The sequence below is a fragment of the Rattus rattus genome, chromosome 14, assembly GCF_011064425.1.
Source record: "Rattus rattus isolate New Zealand chromosome 14, Rrattus_CSIRO_v1, whole genome shotgun sequence".
In the NCBI taxonomy this organism is placed as follows: Eukaryota; Metazoa; Chordata; class Mammalia; order Rodentia; family Muridae; genus Rattus; species Rattus rattus.
In genome coordinates, this window is record NC_046167.1 from 25,093,550 (window position 1) to 25,113,701 (window position 20,152).

At 41.2% G+C, this 20,152-nt stretch overlaps 1 protein-coding gene across 1 annotated transcript in view; it reads right to left on the reverse strand.

Moving 5' to 3' along the window:
- The window catches only part of Ryr2 (ryanodine receptor 2), a 393,422-nt gene that overhangs the window by 132,463 nt on the left and 240,807 nt on the right, over window positions 1-20,152 (reverse strand). The window contains exons 48-58 of the mRNA XM_032885202.1: window positions 19,187-19,307; window positions 16,974-17,143; window positions 15,085-15,305; window positions 14,845-14,935; window positions 13,677-13,817; window positions 12,670-12,833; window positions 10,535-10,613; window positions 7,556-7,645; window positions 7,065-7,202; window positions 3,845-3,922; window positions 1,500-1,575 (exon numbers count right to left, since the gene is read on the reverse strand). Coding sequence (XP_032741093.1) covers window positions 1,500-1,575; window positions 3,845-3,922; window positions 7,065-7,202; window positions 7,556-7,645; window positions 10,535-10,613; window positions 12,670-12,833; window positions 13,677-13,817; window positions 14,845-14,935; window positions 15,085-15,305; window positions 16,974-17,143; window positions 19,187-19,307 — 1,369 coding nt within the window. The remainder of the gene's footprint in view (window positions 1-1,499; window positions 1,576-3,844; window positions 3,923-7,064; window positions 7,203-7,555; window positions 7,646-10,534; window positions 10,614-12,669; window positions 12,834-13,676; window positions 13,818-14,844; window positions 14,936-15,084; window positions 15,306-16,973; window positions 17,144-19,186; window positions 19,308-20,152) is intronic.

A 20,152-nucleotide genomic window follows, 5' to 3' on the forward strand; every position in this document is an offset into this window, starting at 1 on the left:
AAAGAAAGAAGTGCAGGCCTAACCCTGGTCACGGAGTTTTAAGACTTTAACTCCTCGCCTTCTATTCTTTTCCTCTCTCGCCATTAGTGTGTCCAGGGATTAACCCCAAGGCCTTGCATATGCTAGGAAGTCCTGAGCTACAAGAGTCACATTTCTACCTTGGTCTCTCATTCTCCCTTAACCTTTCATACACTCCCCAAGGGCACCAAACACCAGAGTGAGCAATAATTTTTTTTCTCCCGGTTTTTCTAAAGTAGATCCATCCATGTACAAATAGGTGCAGTGATGATAAAAAGAAATTGGAATTAGAAGAAATAAAACTGCGCAAGTTCAATGCTGAATCACTAAGGGTTTCCAACCTTAACACACAGGGAAATCTCACACACACACACACACACACACACACACACACACACACACACACACACACACACACACACACACACACACACACACACACACAAAATATGTGTACAAATTCAGGCCAAATGTAAACCATGCAGGAAACTTTCTATGTAAATTGTATTAGCTTGAATCATACATTTATGTAAGTAAATCATGAAAAGATTTCATTAGCATATTGGTACTTTTTAAAGAGTAGAAAAGAGACTGGAGAGATGACTCAGTGGTTAAGAGCACCCACTACTTTTCCAGAGGACAGTTTTGGTTCCCAGAACCCACATTACAACCACCAAATCTCCAAGTCCAGCTCTAGGGGAACTGATGCCCAATTTCTACCTCTGTGGGCACTGCATTCACACACACACACACACACACACACAAACACACACACACACACACAAAAATCAAAATGAATCTAAAAATTATTTAAAAGAAAAGAGTAAGGGGAAAAGGGCCTGTAACTCAGGAGCCGGAGGCAAAAGGAGGGTGGTAGCCTGCTTTGGGGACATAGTATGTTTACAGCTAGCCTCACATCTCGTGGTAACTCTGTCTCAAATGCAAAGTTAAAAGGAAGGCTGAGGGGATAGTTCCTGGCAGCAGCTGTCCCTAAGGCACTGGCCTAGCATGCCCAAGGCTTGAGTTCAACCCCCAGCACTAACAATAAAACTAGAGAGAGTGGGGAAAGAGGAAACCCAAGCACAGGACAGGCAGTAACACAGCTAGTGTAAACAGGAGGACTGGGGATGGGTTAGTTAGCCGTGAGGATTGTGCTTGGAGTCATATATATATATACACACACACTAATAAACAAGTGTCCAGCCCCTCCATACTAATTACGGTGTTTTCAGAATAGTATAAATCCAGTCAGCATTAAGATACAAAGAGGGAGGAGGGGAAAACTAATAAATTCAAGGAATACACACTAACAGAAAAGAAATTACAGTTTCTTGGACTCTGGATGTGGGCATGCTTGAAACATTTTTGAATAATGAAGGTACGGTGAGGTTTTAAGCACAAGAGAGAAATACCTCATTAGCATCCTATGCGCCTACAGTAAACTCTTGTGTTTTTAAATAAAGGTCTCTAGGAAATACTACCTTTGGATTCCAGCTCCATTTTCTTTTTCTTGGCCCATATGTTGTGGTAGTTTTCAGCCATCATCTCCGCCATAGCCTGCAACAGACCAAATATGAAGGAGTCAACTGATAGTTCTGTGGAAGAGCACAGAGCAGTCTCGTCAGGCAGGACACGGACATGTCTTAAAGCAAGAGAGCAGAAATTGGTGCTGAAATGAACCTAAAATGTAGTCCCACACAACCTTCTCACATTGGAAATCCGATGCCATACGGTTTTAATGATTTGAGAAATTGCATGGTAAATATCTCCACACTGTGGATTTGATGGGAATAGCCTTTGCTATTTATTATACTTAAATGTGTCTTTTGTTGATTCCCCAATGAAGCTTCAAAATAGCTCTGGGTATGAACAGAAAAAATAGACAAAAATACAAATTTGCATTTTAACTCGAAGTTTTATAAACCAACCTGTACCTTCTTAAATATCTAAAAGAAGATTCCAATGTAAACAAAGATTTTACTTCTACATCATTCTTTGTCTAAATTAAATGGAGGGTCTCAGAATACACATGTGATCTTTTCTGAGGCCTTGTGAATTTTGAGGGGAAAATTGTAATATTCTTGGGTTCTTTCATAGTCAAGATTACAATGTCACTTCAATTGGTTCTTGCATGAGCAAGAATGGAGAGTAAACAAAACATTTGACCAGCACATTAAGTCCATATTTATATCCTTAGTTCTCTTGAAGTAACATTAATCATACTGAGATCAATGTTCTACACTGACTTGGTAATGTAAGCTCTGTGGAAATAAGGCTTTACATTTCATCCAAATAATTCATTCCAAAGCATACATCCTAGTGACACAGAGCACACAGGGCTATGGATGGGACAAAAGGAATGCAATCAATTTCCATAGATGAGCAAACGAAAATATGCATTCTTTACTATGAGCAATTAAGGTAGTCATTAATTAAGGTGGTATTCATGGTTGATTATTAACTCTTTTCTCATGTATTTTTATATTTACGTGTGTTTCTCTGTGGGCACCCACAAAGGGCAGGGCACCCACAGTGTGTGTGCAGGTGTGTGTGTGTGTGTGTGTGTGTGTGTGTGTGTGTGTGTGTGTGTGTGTGTTGGCCTCACAGTGACCAGAAGAGGTACTACATCCTCTGGAGCTGGACTTACAGACACTGAGCTGCTGAGCTCACATTGAAGGAAATAAACTCAGTTCCTCCAAGGAACGGACAAGTGCTCTTAATCACCGATCCCTCTCTGCTGCCCCAAGGGAACAGCTCTAAAAAGTTGAATGGTAGCCACTTTCATCCTGAGGGGTGCTCACCAAGGCTCCCAGAGAAGACCTGAAACTCCAGAGAGCACTAGTTCTATGGGCCCTGCAATGCTGCCATGTTACGCTAGAGCCCATCTTTCCTCCTGTGTTCCATGGCTCAGGCTTCCTTGAGCTTACAGTCTGGGGCCACCATAAAGTAAAATAAGGACAACTGGACAAAGGACTGTCCTGCTCTGACAGTCAATCTGATGACCCTGACATCTACTACATGATTAAACAGGGCTCAATACACACAACAGGAGAATAGTGGACTCAGGAGAAATGTACGTCCTGGGTGGAATGGAGCAGGGTGATAAGAGGTTCCATCGTGGACTCAGGATAGGAAGTATCAACAGCAGAAGATCTCAACATTTTAAACCACAGGGAGGTCTTGGGGACTTGATTTAATGGATTCCCAAATTACATGGAAATTCCCACGTTTGCTTGTAAGACACTGCAGGTCTCTGCCCCAAACTGGTTTCAACTGGGAAATAAAGATGCCGATAGCCAATGGCTGGACAGGTAGACTGAGGTGGGACCTTGAGATTGTACTGGCAAGGGACAGAGGAAGGAGAATTTAGGTGTTGAGCCAGGAATACTGGAAGGAAATGTATGCTAGTCAGGCAGAGGATTGGAACTGCCTTGCCATTAAGCTAATCATGACATATCAAAATTAACTTGTGTGTGTGTGTGTGTATGTGTGTGTGTGTGTGTGTGTGTGTGTGTGTGTGTGTGTCTTTCATTCAAAAATCCAAAGAGCTCTTGGGCAGATGCAGAGTGGGACCCACCGAGAACAAAACGGTTTAGCAAACTCGCAGCTACAGGAGGCAGGAGGGATGGAAGCAGGTGAGGACTTGTGAGGACTCTTGTTATCAACTTTCGGGGTACTAAAAGGTCAGTGTGTAATAACCATAAACTCTGTCGACTCATCGCATGATCACCATGAAACAACACATGCTGTGAAATGCATAGGAGAACATTCTAGTTTGCTTTTCATAAGTGAGCTTTAGAGACTATTGAGAACACTGGATACTTACATGCAGGTCTCTCGAGAGGGTAACGTTACTCATGTCGATGGCACGGGGACTATACCCATGTGCAGCATCTATAGATACCTGGATGATTTGTTTAAAAAGAAAACAGTATCTCGTTAAAAACTGCAGAAAGGGCCTTCAGAAACACAATGCAAGTTTCAAAGTATGTTTTCTGAGGTAAAGACAATAAAATATCTTTAAAGCACCTTAATTTTTATTTGAGTGTTTCACAATCACTTATGATCAAATAATTAATCCTAATACCTCAGGGATAGACAGTCTAAAAATTTAATAATTAGCAGTCAACAGTATGTGAGAAATCCCAAGTACCGCAATGTTTTTCCAGCCAAGGGGCCCAATCTTGGTGAGCTACAAGAAACAAAGAATCCTTTGCAAGTATATGTGTAGGTGAGTTGTGAGGATAAACACAGATTTGAACAACTTCACCATGTAACACTTACTGGCTCACAGGGAGATCTTCAATGATCAGAGTTGCCTTATTTCTACATGTTTCCTTTTCAAAACTGGATATAAATATTTATGTTTACAGCTATGGATTTCTGCTGCTCTCAGACAAGCTCCTTTTACAGTGGGTAACTGCTAGTATATAGATTCGTGATTGATCCACTGAACCCACCACACGCACACATATACAGAGACAAAGAGACAGACAGACAGACAGACATATACAGAGACAGATAGACAAATATACACACAAAGAGAGAAGGGAGGCAGAGAGAGAGAGAGAGAGAGGAGAGAGAGAGAGAGAGAGAGAGAGAGAGAGAGAGAGAGAGAGAGAGAGAGAGAGAGATGGCTGAGAGACTATCCCAAAAGCCAGAAGGACTATAAGAGCCAAAGGATGAGGAGGACTGAGAAAGGCTGTTTTCTGGACCTCACTTGGCCATGTACACAAGAACTCTCAGTAGCTGTGGTTACCTACACAAGATCAAGTCAGCAAACATCCCAGAATGAACAGATTGAATACATGCATGACATTTTCAAATAATAATAATAAAGCATAATTTTTTAAAGGGGCTGGGAGGGATGGCTAGGTGCCTGCAGAAGACCAGAATTCAGTTCCCACCAACCACATTAGCACATCAGGTAGGTCAGGATCGCCAGCTCTGGGGGATCTGACACCATCTTCAGTTTTCTGTGAGCAGGTGTGCTCACGTGTGTGGACAGGTGCACAGACGCACACACGTAGGCACATCAAAGTAAACCAGCAATAAAGAATACATCTGCTTGTCAACGTTCAGTTTCACTGCATTCCATCCCTTATCTTAGTCTAGCCAGTGAGGAGGACATGAAGAACTCTGAGTGTTCTCACGAATCTTAACTATTCTCTTATTAGAAATAAAGAGTACATGATGAGGAAGAAGGAAATTCCGGTAATGAGCGTGTGAGTCAGGGAGAAGTAAAAAAGCTAATCATTCTTTTAGATCTCTCTCTCTCTCTCTCTCTCTCTCTCTCTCTCTCTCTCTCTCTCTCTCTCTCTCTCTCTCCCCCTCTCTTCTCTCTCTCTCTCTCTCTCTCTCTCTCCTCTCTCTCTCTCTCTCTCTGTATGTGCGTGTGTGTGTGTGTGTGCATGCGCACATGTGTGCTTGTGCTTCTATGTGTTCAGTAAGTGCATAAAACTTCATTGATGTGAAAGTGTACAATCAAATATGACTCCATGGCTTCCTAACTACATCTGAGTGTAGAGATGCCAAGCTGAGCACAGGCAAGTGAGCATGGTTGCATTCATTTCTCTGCTCTTGACTGCTGGCATGAGGTGACCGTCTCTCAGCTTCCTGTTCTGACTTCCACAGTGATTGCCTGCAACCTTGAACTGTGAGCTGGGATGGCCGTTTCTCTTCTGAGTCCTTTTGTGTCAATATATTCCATCACAGTGACAGAACTGAAATAGATCATGGTGACAGGACTGAAATGGATCGATTACCTTCCATAATCAGCCGCTCTTCTCTCCCCAATCAAATGTTAATGCTTGTCATTGTCCTCTTGCACAAGCAACTGATGATATCTTACATTGCAAGTGATATCTTGCTTGTATCTAACAAGACAACCTGCATGCTCCAAGCCAAGTCACCTGCCACTTTCAAAATTGTGTTTGCTACCTGTAGGATGCGGAGCTAACACTAAAACACAGCCTAGCTCAAAGGCGGGTGTGGCTTAGACAATGGATAGCAGCTCCTTGGCACAGGACTGGGCACATGTAAATGCTCAAGAACATTGGCTAAGAGCTACTCCTACTGCTGGCCCATCACCGACTACCTTCACCACAGCTCTGAGCAGTGAGCACAACCGGACTATGAGCGTCTTTGGGAGTCATGACTCAGTTATCTTGGTGATGGCAACCAATTAACCATTGTCTCTTTGCCATCCCCAGAATTCCTGAGTTCTTTTGCTTACTCAACAAAACTATTATCTTTCAGACACACCCTAGAATCCATGTCAATCATACCTGTTACTACCACTCCTACATTTCGTGGCCATTTCTCTCAAAAGCCTACCTATTCTCTTTCTATATAATTTCATCTGACCTGAACATGTGCTCTCTTGAAGTCAGGAAAGTTGATGTTAACTGCGAGCTTATTAGCAAGGGGTGGTCTTGGGTAAAATTTTAACTAATCTTGAGTACTTTAGAAAAGTTGATACTATCTTTTGTTTGTTCATTTGAGACACTGGGTCTTCCTCAGCTCACTATGTAGCCAAAGTTGCTCTTGAATTCCTGATCCTATGTCTCTGTCTCCCAAATGCTAATGTTACAGACATGGATCTCCATACCTGTATTTATACAGTACCAGGAACTGAACCCAGGGCTTTGTAAATGTGAAATAAGTACCCTATCAATTAAGCTACACCCAGACCTAATTATTATCGCTATCTTTGTAATTATTGTTTGAAATAGGGTCTTGTCTATATTTCCAAGGTTGGCTTCAAACCTCTAGGACTAAATGAAATTCCTGTAGCCTCTCCAATAGCCAAGTTACCACCAAGCTCAGTTTACATTATTTTTAGAAATGGGAACATGGCTCAAGGTCAGAGTGCTTGACTAACATGCATGAAGACTTGAGTAGAATCTCTACTGTGTGTGTGTGTGTGTGTGTGTGTGTGTGTGTGTGTGTGTATCTGTACATCTGTGTATGTATGTATGTGTGCATTTATATGTGTGTATATTATTAAATGACACAAGTAATTCATCTGTTGCCATGATTCCCACCTGGCTAGTCTGAGAAATGCGCCGAGTCCGGTTATAAAGGGCCATGCTGTCTCCCTCCCGTGTCCTCTCAATTCTCCAACCCCAAGCCAGCATCGTTTTTAAAGACTCTTTGATTGGCCAACGATAAATTTCTTTTTCCTAGAGGAAAAAAAATACATCAAGCATTAGTGGTATCATGAACCCAAGATGAAAATTCAAATATTTAATGGTTTGTTCTGAAACAGACTGCCTTCATTAAAAAAACAATTATGACTGGATTCTTATAAATAAAACAGAAAATAAAAAATATTCAAGGGAAATGCTAAAAGCTGAAATGTTACCCAACTAGGACTGGTAAGGAGAGAATCGACTCTCACAAGTTGTCCTCAGGTATGCACATACAAATACACATAAAAAGTATTAAAGAACAGAATAAATATTTTAATAATAAAACACGTAACAAAAATCTTCAAAAACATAATACTTTATAAAGTTAAGGGGGGGGAAATCACCTTTTCAGATAAGAGTTTATATGGCTTCATTAGTGGCTGGATCTTAGAAGAGTCTGAATATATTTCCCCATAAATCCATCCATTCGCCAACTAAAACAAACAAAATGTTAAAAATAGTGTTACATATATGGATTTTGGTGACTTTAGGTGTGCATGTGTTTAGAACCTATTTTGTAAAAATAACCCTGAAGATTAAGTTGGATTTAGAAAATGATGAAGGCCTAGTGTTTGTTTTGGTATGGCTGGGAACTGAAGTCAGGGCTTTATATGAATCTACCACTGGGCTACATTCCCAGGACTCTGCACTTTTTGCCTTGAATTCACTCAGTATCCCAAGGCCTTGGAATTAAAATTCTCCTGCCTCAGCTGCCCAACTACCTGGAATTACAAGCCTGCACCATCGTGACCTGGCTGAGGTCTGAATGTTATCTAACATAATTCAGAGATTCACTCTTAGTATTACACTCAGTAGCCTCTTGGAATGAATTCCTTTGACCAGAGATTAAATATACCCTGTTTTACTACACCCGTGCCCAATGCTTACTCTCCTACAATGAGGCTATAGGGACCAAAGAATGACAACTATTTATTCTGACACATCTTAAGCCCCAACCTATGATGTATCCATGCCTATGAAAAATTTGTTTAAAATATGTAAATCAGGAAGACCTCAGAATAACATTTCCTATTCGCTTATTTCTGTATCTCTCTACCAATGGATTCATCTTCCGATTTGACCATTCTGGATTAGCATCCTTTGCCTATACCACCATCTGATCTCAGAAATGAGGTAGCTACACTGGACCTGTTCAGGATTTCCCTCCCAAGGAATCTCAGCCCCAGCCCAGACAACTAGTGCTCAAAGCAGTCACTGTATCAACGTGACTCTTGGGTGGCCTTCCTGACTTAACTTCTACAACAAAGAATCACACCAGATATCATAAAAACAGAAAAGCATTTCTACGAGAAAGGAAGAGATGTGTGGTCTTAGCACAATGGGGATCAGAGCATGAGATTGTGCTGGTTAGTTTTTGTCAACTTGACACAAACCAGGGTCACCAAGAAAGGGGATCTTCCTCTCAGCTAAAGATCTTGACAGGCCAAAGTGCACATGTTGGGGAATTTTCTTCATTACTGACTCATATGGGAGGGCCCAGTACACTGTCTGTGGTGTCATCCCTGGGCAGGTGCTCCTGGCTTGTATAAAAAAGCAAACTGAGCAAGTGTTCCTCCATGGTTCCTGCCTCTGTTCCTGCTTAAGTTCCTTCCCTGTCTCCTCTCAGTGGTCAACGATGATCAGGATACATAGGTCAAGTAAACCCCTTCCTTCCCATGTTGCTTCTGGTCATGGTGCTTACCGAAGCAATAGCCATCACACTAGGAAAGGGACTTGCCATACCACTGGCTTATCTCCAGACATGAGCATCCTTTGGGTCATTCACTGTCTGCTTTTCACTTTCAGGCTGCACATGTATGTGTTGGGTTGTTGTACCGTGTCAACTCGATTTCTCTGTCAAACTGAAACTAAACTCAACTGAAATGAGAACATTTGCAAGTCCTTAGGTTTTCTCATTGCACTGTTTTCCTTGGAGATACATTTTAATAGATTGTGTTCTACTTTTAATAAGCTATGCAGACCTGCTTGGACATATGTTATAGAAAAAAGTCCTAAAGCTTAAGACTTCATGGGGTGGGAAAATGCCCCTTTAAGGGGGTGGGTAAAGTACTTGCTGTACAACATGAAGATCCAAGTTTGGATCCCCCAAACAAATAGAAAAAACTGGGTGTGGTAACTAGCACATGTCTATAACTCCAGTACTTGTGAGGGCAGAGGCAAGAGGAATCCTGGAGGCCCCTGGCCAGTCTGACTGATCAGTAAACTCTGGTCTCAGGAAAAAACCTTGTCTCAAATGCTAAAATAGGGAAGAAGATATCTAACATCAACCTCTGGCCCTTACATGCACATGCACACACACACACACACACACACACACACACACACACACACAATGAATTTTCAGTATTGCTCACAAAATATAAAACTACCTATAAAAACCAGAGTTTGATTAAAAGGTATTTTTTTTCCTGGGGCAGGGTTTCATTATGTAGCCTTGAGTGTCCTGGAACTCTCTCTGTAGACTAGGCTGGCATCAAACTCATAGACATCCACCTGCCTCTGCCTCTGCCTCTGCCTCTGCCTCTGCCTCTCTGCCTCTGCTTCTCTTTCTGCCTCTGCCTCTGCTTCAGCCTCAGCCTCTGCCTCTGCTCTGCCTCTGCCTCTGCCTCTGCCTCTGCCTCTGCCTCTGCCTCTGCCTCTGCCTCTGCCTCTGCCTCTGCCTCTGCCTCTGCCTCTGCCTCTGCCTCTGCCTCTGCCTCTGCCTCTGCCTCTGCCTCTGCCTCTGCCTCTGCCTCTGCCTCTGCCTGAGTGCTGGGATTGGAGGCATGCACCACCACTGCTTAGCTAAAGGTAACATTTTAATGCCGAGTCACCACTTTCCCCTAAAACCCCACATGCAAATACACGTTAAGAAATGATACTCAAAGTTTAATGACTTGATCTTTAGAGATGCTAAAATGTGAAGAAATGAGCTAAGTAGGAACATGGACAGTTTGTAACTAAATGTCTACTAACTCTTTAAAAGAGAAAGTTGGGGGTTGGAGTGTGGCTTAGTGAGTACAAGTATGACATGGTGGTGCACTTATGGCAGAGAGGATGGGCAGATGCATGGAGCTGAAATGGCAAGTCTTAGAGTCACTGAGGACCCTGTTTCAAAGGGGAAAAAATAGACTGATACAGTCAATCAAGTCAACCTATGACCACACCACCCATTTATGTTTATAAATGAACAGAAATGCACACACAGACACATACACTGTATACATGCAAAGAGGAGTTTGGCTAAATTGGATAATATTAAGCAGCAAACAGTCATTCACAGGGGCAGCCTTGGACGGTAAGACAGCACTTGCAAGCTTTACCTTGTCCATAGACCATTTATCATGGGAATGCTCCGCATACTTGTTAATGAAGTATTCCAGCTTCTCTGGAATTGTAATGCTACAAGGAAAGTAAAAGAAAAGAGTTTGGTGTTTTTACAGAACTTACAGGCAATTGCATTCGTATTTACTCACAGATGAATAATTCTCAGATTCCATTCACTCATAACTGTTTTTTAAAAAAAAAACTATTGTAACAAATGATTGCTTCTACACATTTCCAAACAATGTAAGTCAAGCAGATCACGTTCTATCCATGTCAACCTGAGACGTTGCTTATTGTGTTAATATAAAAAATAAAGGTATAAGATACATGTTAGTTAAAATATATTCAAAGATGAAGACATTGGATTATATAAGAACAGGAAACCAAATGTAAAACAGACTTACTCAGTAAGTCTGAAAACATGCTTTTCTTTTATACTTTTCCTTTGGAGTGATTCTGTCTTTTTAAACTGTGTTTGTTCAACTGTGAATGAACAGTACTGCTGATTTTTGATCTGTTGCATTTCTAAGTTAATTTCATATAATTAGTTATATATTAAGACATGATATTAGTCCTCCATATGGAAAACATTATAAAGTTACTAATTTGTGCTACAGGGTAAAGTTACTGACAGACTTATGCTTTATTATTTGACAATATTTATTCTTGATTCCTTTATTTCAATGAATATTTATTCCATTCATGTCCAGCATGTGAAATTGTTGAATGGGTCTGCTCATAAATGTTACGACTTGTGAATACCAAATGTATCTATGGAGAGAGAATTGAATACACATTCCACTCCGTAATAAATATAACTTACTAGAGCAGTTAACTTCGAGAATTAAGTTCTAAATAAAATCCCACATAATGAGATGATTTTCTGATTTTTGACAACAAAACTATCAGTTAGTAACTCAAGAAGCAATATTTAAAAAAAATCATACTCAGGTAGAAATTACTCAAACCACCATGTAAACCTAAAATGAAGAATTTCCCTAGGAAACAAGATTGAATAAATTAGCATGCACTTGTTAGTTGATTGGATTCCATTAATCAACAACCAAAACATGATGTTGCTCTTCTGAGAACCCTGGATTATTCTGTATATGAACAGAGCAGAGACTTACCCATGCAGACTGTAACCCTGTGATGTTTTGGTGACTTACTTTGAAAGAGATACAAAGGACCAAGCACATAATCCAAACACTCAGCATGGACTCCTTTCTCACGGGACTGTCTTGTCATAGCAAGCAAGTATACTTTAAAGACATTCTTAGATTAAACACATCACTTGGGTTGGTATTCTGATTGGTTTGTGTTGCTAAATTAGCTGGGCACTGCTCTGAAGCCTCAAGGTTCTGTCTCAGTCGGATTCAGAAGGGCTGGTTAATAACCAGCACGTGACTATCTTGCTAACTAGTCTTGCCAAGTTACCGTGAACCAGAAAACTAAGGAGAAGAGGCAGTTTTCCTTGCAAATTCAGAGTTGTGGTCCTACTTGAACTTCAAATACATGAAGCACCCGTGTAGCTCATTTGTACAACTTAGGAAAGTAAATGCATGTATGAAGTTTGGAAGAGATCATATATTTGATGTTTACATAAGGCTTTCCATTCTGTCCACATCTGACTATATGCTTAGTTCTTAGCGCCAACTTGATATTCCTTTCATCTCTTTGTGGTGTGTGATATTGTCAATGAAGCTTGATCCTGGCCAACTTGCTGTGACGGGCGAAATGATCTTGTCACTCACAGGAACAGGAACAGTTTGGAACTAATCTCAGTTAAAGAAGCTAGGCAGGAATGGACTGTGACTACCGATACACATTTCAGTTAAATTTTCAACTAAAGAATTGAAAAAATGCTCATGTCCTTTGTTGGGTCTCCTCCTTCTGGATATTATAATGTGACTATCCACTGAGACGTCTTCTCACAGAATACCCTAGAAGGCACACATCTATTTCCGATATTGGTATAGTCACCATTATTTTTACTGCCATCTGATAAATTCAAGGGACTCCTACTCAAAGAGGGCATGTACCAGAGAAAGTTCACTTCAGTACCTTATTCAATTTCAGACTTCACACATCATTTACAATAAAAATCTGCTGCAAGAGAAAGAGTCCATACTTTGAGGTATCAACAGGTTGTGGGTTAAAGTTCCCTTCAGAGTCCATGGATGACTGTTTTTCCATCATACTGACATAGTTTGACTCCATGTAGTCTGGAGGTAAAGCTCCCGCAACTGCACTCAGGCAAGGCAGGGCCAGTTTGAAAAGTTCTTGTTCGTATTTCTGGGGAGAGAAGAGAAACAATAGTAAACTATTGTCTATGTGAGTCCTCTTGTTGCTTGTTGATAAATAACCCCCCAGGCTCGTGTGTTTGAAACTTCATTCCTGATTGGGGACACTGTTTTTGGAAAGTCATGAAACCTTTAAAAGGTAGAACCTTGGTGGAAGGTCGTGTGTGTGTGTGTGTGTGTGTGTGTGTGTGTGTGTGTGTGTGTGTGTGTGTGTGTGTGTGTGTGTGTGTGTGTGTGTCCCTCTCTCTCTATCTCTTGTCTACCTCCTTTTCCCTAATTTCCTGACTACTCTGCAGGTCTCACTCTGGCTGTTACACCTTCTCTGCTCTGACAGACTAAATGGCTTCTAGAACTACAAAATGAAACAAAGCTTTTCTTCCTCTAACTTCTTTTATGTCAGGGTATTCCATCACTAACATCAACCAACCACATGCCTGACTGCCTACATTTCTCTACTACTTTAATCTCAGAAACAGTGTTAAGGTCACAAAGAATATGTGACAATATTGATTACTAAATATTGATGGATAAAGTATTCTCAACATGCACTATTAAGAAAGGAAGAAAACAAAATTAGGTAACTTTCCATTGTTTTGCTTTGTTGAAACAGGATCACATCCTAGAACTGAGATCCAACTGGAGTTGTCCTTGAATCTGAAATCCTCCTGCCTTAGCATCCTCAATGTTGAGAATATAGGTATTCACCATCAAACCTGACCCTATTCAGGGCGTGATTAGCAAACACATTAACCCACTATAAACATCATCTTACAGAAAACCTGAGACTTTTTGTTGCTTCGTCAATATAAACAAATCCCCCCAGATCTTCAATTACCTTTTGAGACAAAGCATCAAAAATGCCCCAAAATAATTTTCTTGATAAATGAAGTTCTTCTTCCGAGGCAGCACCAAAGTTGCTCCACCCTCCAGGTAGGCAGTAATATTTCCAGCATCTTTCATAATGATTGGTCAGCAGCTGCATGGGAAAGTGGTCATACAACTGTCAAGCTAAAACACCTTTTCAATGTTTTCATTCCTCTAACGTGGCATTCTGCATGCTCTGGTATCAGGTTCATGGAAGAGAAACTCTCAGCCCCATGTGAATATTTGGAGAACAAAATTACCTGAATTCTATGTTTCTTTCAAATCAGGCACTGATTACAATACAATGTGAGGACCAAATGTTCAACTTTGAAGGTGTAGCGAGGCAGGCTAGAGAGAGGACTCAGTAGGTAAGAACATTTTCAGCTCTTGTAAGAAACTCACGTTTGGTTCCCAGCACCTACATCAGGGAGCTCACAAACATGTATAATTCTAGTTCCAGGTGATCTATTGCCCTCTTCTGGCCTCGATTCTTACTGTACTTACATGTACACACCCACCCACATAGACATATAATTAAGGTATCTTCAACAGTATTCTTTATGAAGTTATTTAGATATTCATATCCCCCAGAGTTCTGTGTCCTTTAATTTCATTTACTTGCAATTATGTGAACTGTTCTCTCCTGGACTTCCTACAAAATTATCTCTTAGAATCCAGAGATACTGAATGGGAACCTTGCTTCTGTGGGTATTTTTGTTTCCTCTGATTTACTTATTGATTATGATGATGTCAGACCTTCGATTCTATGAGTAAACTCTGAAAATGACTCTACATTGGTTTGGTACCTACAGGTGCAGTCTTTGGTCATATTATGAACAAATCTTTCAGTTATTTGGTAGCATGTGTTTAGGATCTATATCTGCCGAGTTTATAGAGTTAGAGAGTTTATGATCCTGCTTTGCTTATGTATAGGTCTCTCTCTCTCTCTCTCTCTCTCTCTCTCTCTCTCTCACACACACACACACACACACACACACACACACACACACACACACAATTAAATCTAGGAAGTCAGCCCAAGAACACAGGGACCAGGCGGTGCCAATGCTTTCTTTTTTTTTTTTTTGGTTCTTTTTTTCGGAGCTGGGGACCGAGTGTCAATGCTTGCTCATGCTCACCTTTAGAGGCATCTTTGCATGCTCGTTCAGCAGTGGGACATCAAACACCAGCCTTCGGAGTAGGTGCTGCATCATAGAAGGTCGCAGTTGGCTGTTGGAACAAGGCAAACCTCAAGACTCACACATTCACATATCAGACAATAAAAATTAATTTTGGATATATAAACGACTCAAGATATTCATGTTAATCTCAAAGGACCATGCCATGGAGAAAACTGGCTCAGATGGTCACCCACTTACCCACATATAGAGAGCAGGCATACTTCTATGGAGTCCCGCTGAGCTTTGGTGAGGGAACATCCCTTAGAGAGTCTATATACAGTGTGTAGCAGAGAGTCAATGAGGGAAGCGTGGTGCTCTGTTCCAGCAAACAGGGGAGCACATCTCGTTAACAAAGGCAGGACAGCTGTGCAGAGGTACCGATTGAGGGCCAAGGCCATGTCTGTAGCACTTAGTGCAGCCTAGAGAGGAACAAGAGGACACAGCCTTACGTGATCAGCAGAGAACTCAATGCATTGCCTGCCAATCTCTCTGTCTGGAAACAACAACAGCATGGACATCTGGAAATGCAGTCTTGAGGTCGATTTTTACCCATGGTCCAGGTTCTCTTCACCACTTAAAATCATCAACAGTTGATTGAAGTAAACACAACATCATCTATCGTCTCAAAGGCTTGGGAAATCCAAGATCAAGGTTAGGCTATGGTAATATCATCTCTGCTAATATCTGTGATGGTAACTCTGAAGTTAGTAAAGAGGTCTATCCAACCTCAAGATACATAAAGGAGTTCTAGAGGGATATTGTGAGTTTGATCTATAGTGAGGCCAGCTCTGAAAAGACTCAGACTGCAGTAGGATGGGGGATAATGGGAGATGCCAGTGAGCACTTCCTTGTTGGCAGAAGAGATGGAAAAGAACGTGTTTGCATAACTGATCTCAGATCTGTACGTGCATTCTGAACTCAACCGACGAATGTCATTCATACGTCTACTCAGGTCTACCAGTGTCAATCATCAGGAGTCCACAGTATCACTATGTTGACATTTCTACTTGATTCAGAATGTCAATGGAGATGAAACTTCCATTTTGTCTTTATGATTTTGCTGCCATGAATTTCTTTACTCAAGTCCTAAGATCAAATGGGGCTCATTTAGTTGATAAGTAAATGAGTTAGGATGCTTTGGATGGAATCTGGTGTTCCATTTTATTCCACCATGGTTCAGACCAGCCTGATGCCAGTAATAGCAGATCCTCCATGGGCCATCTAACATATAAGGCAGATGCTACCCAATGAGTATTTAAGAGAATGATAAGCCAGGGTGTCGCTGTAACTGACAAATTACAGTGATCATTCAACTGCCTTGATACTTACTGCTTTCACCAAACAGCAAAGGCACGTGGGCAAATTTATTTATATAAATATTATTTTATTTTTCATACATATCTATTCATGTGTATATGTCTGTAAGCACGTGTGTGTGTGTGTGTGTGTGTGTGTGTGTGTGTGTGTGTGTGTGTGTGTGGTGAGGCAAGCAGTCACTGTCAGATGTCTTCTTTAATCTCTCCTTACCTTATTTTTTAAGATAGGAGTTCTCACTGAATCTAGAGCTTTCTGAATAGTTAGACTAGCTAGCCAATAATTAATTTCTGGGAATCATGCTGGCTCTATCATCCAGTACTTAGATTTTACACACACACACACACACACACACACACACACACACACACACACACACACCAGGGTTTTTTACTTGGGTTTAAGGATAATCTAAGGTCTTCGTGTTTAAGTAACAAGGACTTTATCAAGTGAGCCATCTCTATATATCTAGGACAAATAAGATAATGAACAGACATCTAATAGATATCCCTATGACCTCCCAAGTTAAGCAGAGATCAATGAACCTCTTGTTTCCCATTGCACCTTATCAGATTTCTTGCCAGCCCTCTGGGGCAGGTAGTTTCACTAGTTAATGAACTTCCTTTGGACAGGGTCTGTTTGATTTTACTTTACTCACTGCTTGCCTGAAACCAACACAGGTGTGCAGTAAATACTGGTTTTAAATGATTGGACGAGTGAGCCCATAGACGGACCTCAGAGTCAAGGGTACAAGTTCACTTCTCATACCATACCGTGTCTAGAGAGGCAGCAGCTCGAAGATCTGGCAGAAAGCCAACCTCAAGGAGATGGAGGAGGAAATCTTGCACCTCAATTCCATAGACCCTGTCAAGGAACAAAACCATGGCTGCCTTGTGATCTGGGCAAAACCCCGCGGACATGTCAGGCTCCACCACCTTCCCATCTACAAGAGAGAAGGTGACATGTTGGTGTCAATGGCCTGGCCATATGTGCGTTGACGGCATTTGGCTTTTTGCCAACCATGTCATGTTTTAAATAAATTATATTAATGAAATGTCCCCCAGTTTTACTCCCCTCACAAAGTTGTGTGCATGGCAGTGAACTAGGGCAGTGCAGCTTGAACTCAAGGTCATTTAGATGCCATTTGGGCTTCTGTTCACTTCATATTTGTAACGGAATAGTATCTGGCAGATGCCAAGAATGGGACAAGGCATCAAATAGACCTGCTAAAATGTGGCATGGAGACCATGAAAAGTTAAATATAAGTATAGGCCAAGCCTGGTGGCACATGCTTTTAATCCCAGCACTTGGTAGGCAGAGACAGGTGAATGTCTATGAGTTAGAGGCCAGCCTGTTCTCAAGTGAGTTCCAGGACATCCAGGGATGTAACACAGAAAAACCATGTCTTAAAAAACCTAGATATATAGATAGAAAGATAGATCAATAGATAGATAGATGATAGATAGATAGATAGATAGATAGATAGATAGATAGATAGATAGATAGATAGGGAGCACATTCTTCTACTCTTGTCAAGGGCACATCCCTTTAAACTTATGTGATAATCAGGGTATCTTTCAATGGCTCAGGATGATTATAATTATGAATGAAATAGCGTAATACGGAATATAGTCACACAATAAGCATAAAGTGATAGACAAGTCAACACGATGAAACCAGCCTGTATTTCATATGAAACAGACTGCATTAACCACAACATATGAGAGTCATGTCATTTTCTCTCTCAATACCCAATGCTTGAAGCCCATGTAGGCCAATGCATCCCTTATAATAATTCTTTAAGTTCAGAGGTTGGAGAGCATTAGTATGAAGAATTATGGGACTGTGTGCCAACTTAAAATCATGGGGAGCCAACTGCTCCCTATTAGATCATAAGGTAATTATGTCAAACTGGTCCTGGTAGCAAACAATAGGATGAATGGCATCACAGAGTTTTTCCACACAGATGTAATGTTGAAGGAAATAGAACCAGGGAAGGAGGACATATGACCATCACCAGACCCAAATAGCTTTTCACTTGGAGCCAATGAACAAGTAATATTTAAATAAAATTCAAAATTGATACTCATTAGTTCATGGTCATAGTATAAAGACATCTAATATTACTAATATTATCTCTGCTTTATATTGTAAGAAAATAGTTTGTAGTGTTTAACTCTGATGGGAATTAGAGATTTCTAGAAGACAGCTCAGACCCTGCATCTGTCTACACAGGCTATTTTAAGAACTTATTTCCTGCCTCCATGATGAAGCATCAGGTTTTAAAACAGAGGTTGTCTGATCCCTGGTATGAAACCAACCATGGGATCTTGACTAGCCTCAAAGACAGACAGGGAGGAGGCAAGTCTGGAAATCTAGTGACTGTGCCTCCTCAGGGTCAGATGACCCCTTCTCATTCTTCAGAATGAAGATTGGTTGCTCTCACTGTATCAAAACCTTATGTGCCAGGATATCTCCCCACATATGATGACCAACGAGGGGTCTGCATTCTCCAAGGGGCTTCATTATGATACCACTTCTTTGTGGTTTTACTCCCTCTGGGAACTTTTCTGAAGTGCTGTGAGAAGAAACTCATGAAAGGGGGACCAGCCTAACATGATCAGGGAGGTGATGGTAGTTACCTGACATCACAAATACACAATCTGCCTCATAGATGTAATGTGATTTTATGTGTTCTACCATACAGGTCCCAGGGATTGAATTCAGATGCTCTAGGGGCATTGATTTTAATATAATCACAACTGCCTGAGGTTTAAAGGCCACTAATGTGCTACCACTTCTATTCCACTATCACCGCCTCCTCAAACACACAGGACACAGTGCAGTAAGAACCTGCCCACTCCTATCAGGGAGCAAGCACCTGACTGGATGGAGGTGGGAGAGAGGCTGCTAAGCACTGATGAGCTTTTCATAAAGTACTGTCCTCCCAGCTCTACGGAGAGCACAGGACGGATGCTGGTCTTACCTTTGGCTATTGTTGGCATCTGAAATGCAATGCTGATTACACCCACCAAGTCTCCCAAGGGAATCAGGGATCGCAAAATAGACCTGATTCGGATGGCTTCTCCCTTTCCAGCATGAATCAACTAAACAGGAAGAGGAGAAAGCAAGCTTAGAAGTAGTCATGGACTCTATGTGTAGTTTTGTTAGAAAATTTAAACTGTGAGAATCCATATATAAGGCAATCGTCCGCCTTGCACATGCATAAAGCTAGCTCTCTCTCTCAGATACTGCCGTCTCAGGCATACAGGCAGCCAATCACAGCCTATAGTTCCCATAAACATGAAGAAACACTGGATTATATACACTTCAGTCTAGGCCACCTGTTTTCCAATAAGGTTTATACTTTCTTTATAATGTTTGGGGTATCAGAACAAACTGACAACCAGATAAGTCTGTGAATAATGGCCCTTAAAATTACATATACCTACCAATAACTAGAGAAATAACACAATAAGACAGCCACTATTCTGAGCCATTGAAAATATGCGAATATTAATTATGTATTTAGCTTCTTTCTTGTCCAAGGAATTAACTTTATATCCGCACATATTCTGTCCTGTTCTTGGAGGAGGGGGTCCGTTTACATGAATCCTGACATTCCATTTAAAACTTCTAGGTGAGGAAGTTTCCATGGTGCCAGTGGATCAGAACAGTTAAGCATGTTGGTAGGTTTCTTAAATAAGCCACCAATCTCTAGAGCCAGGACCAGTTACATTCACCACAAGGCAGGAAAAGCAAGGGACATTAAAGGCCTAGTGGAGGGCTCAGCTAATGACTGTAAATATGGCAGAACTTCAGCAGGGGCAAGATGGGAACAGTGAGCCCTCACTGGTCGGCTTTAGCCATTCCCAGAGCCTGAAGAGGGACATGACAATCACACCCAAAGTGTCTATGTATCATAATCTGTCTCTTAGCTCCTCTGATCTTT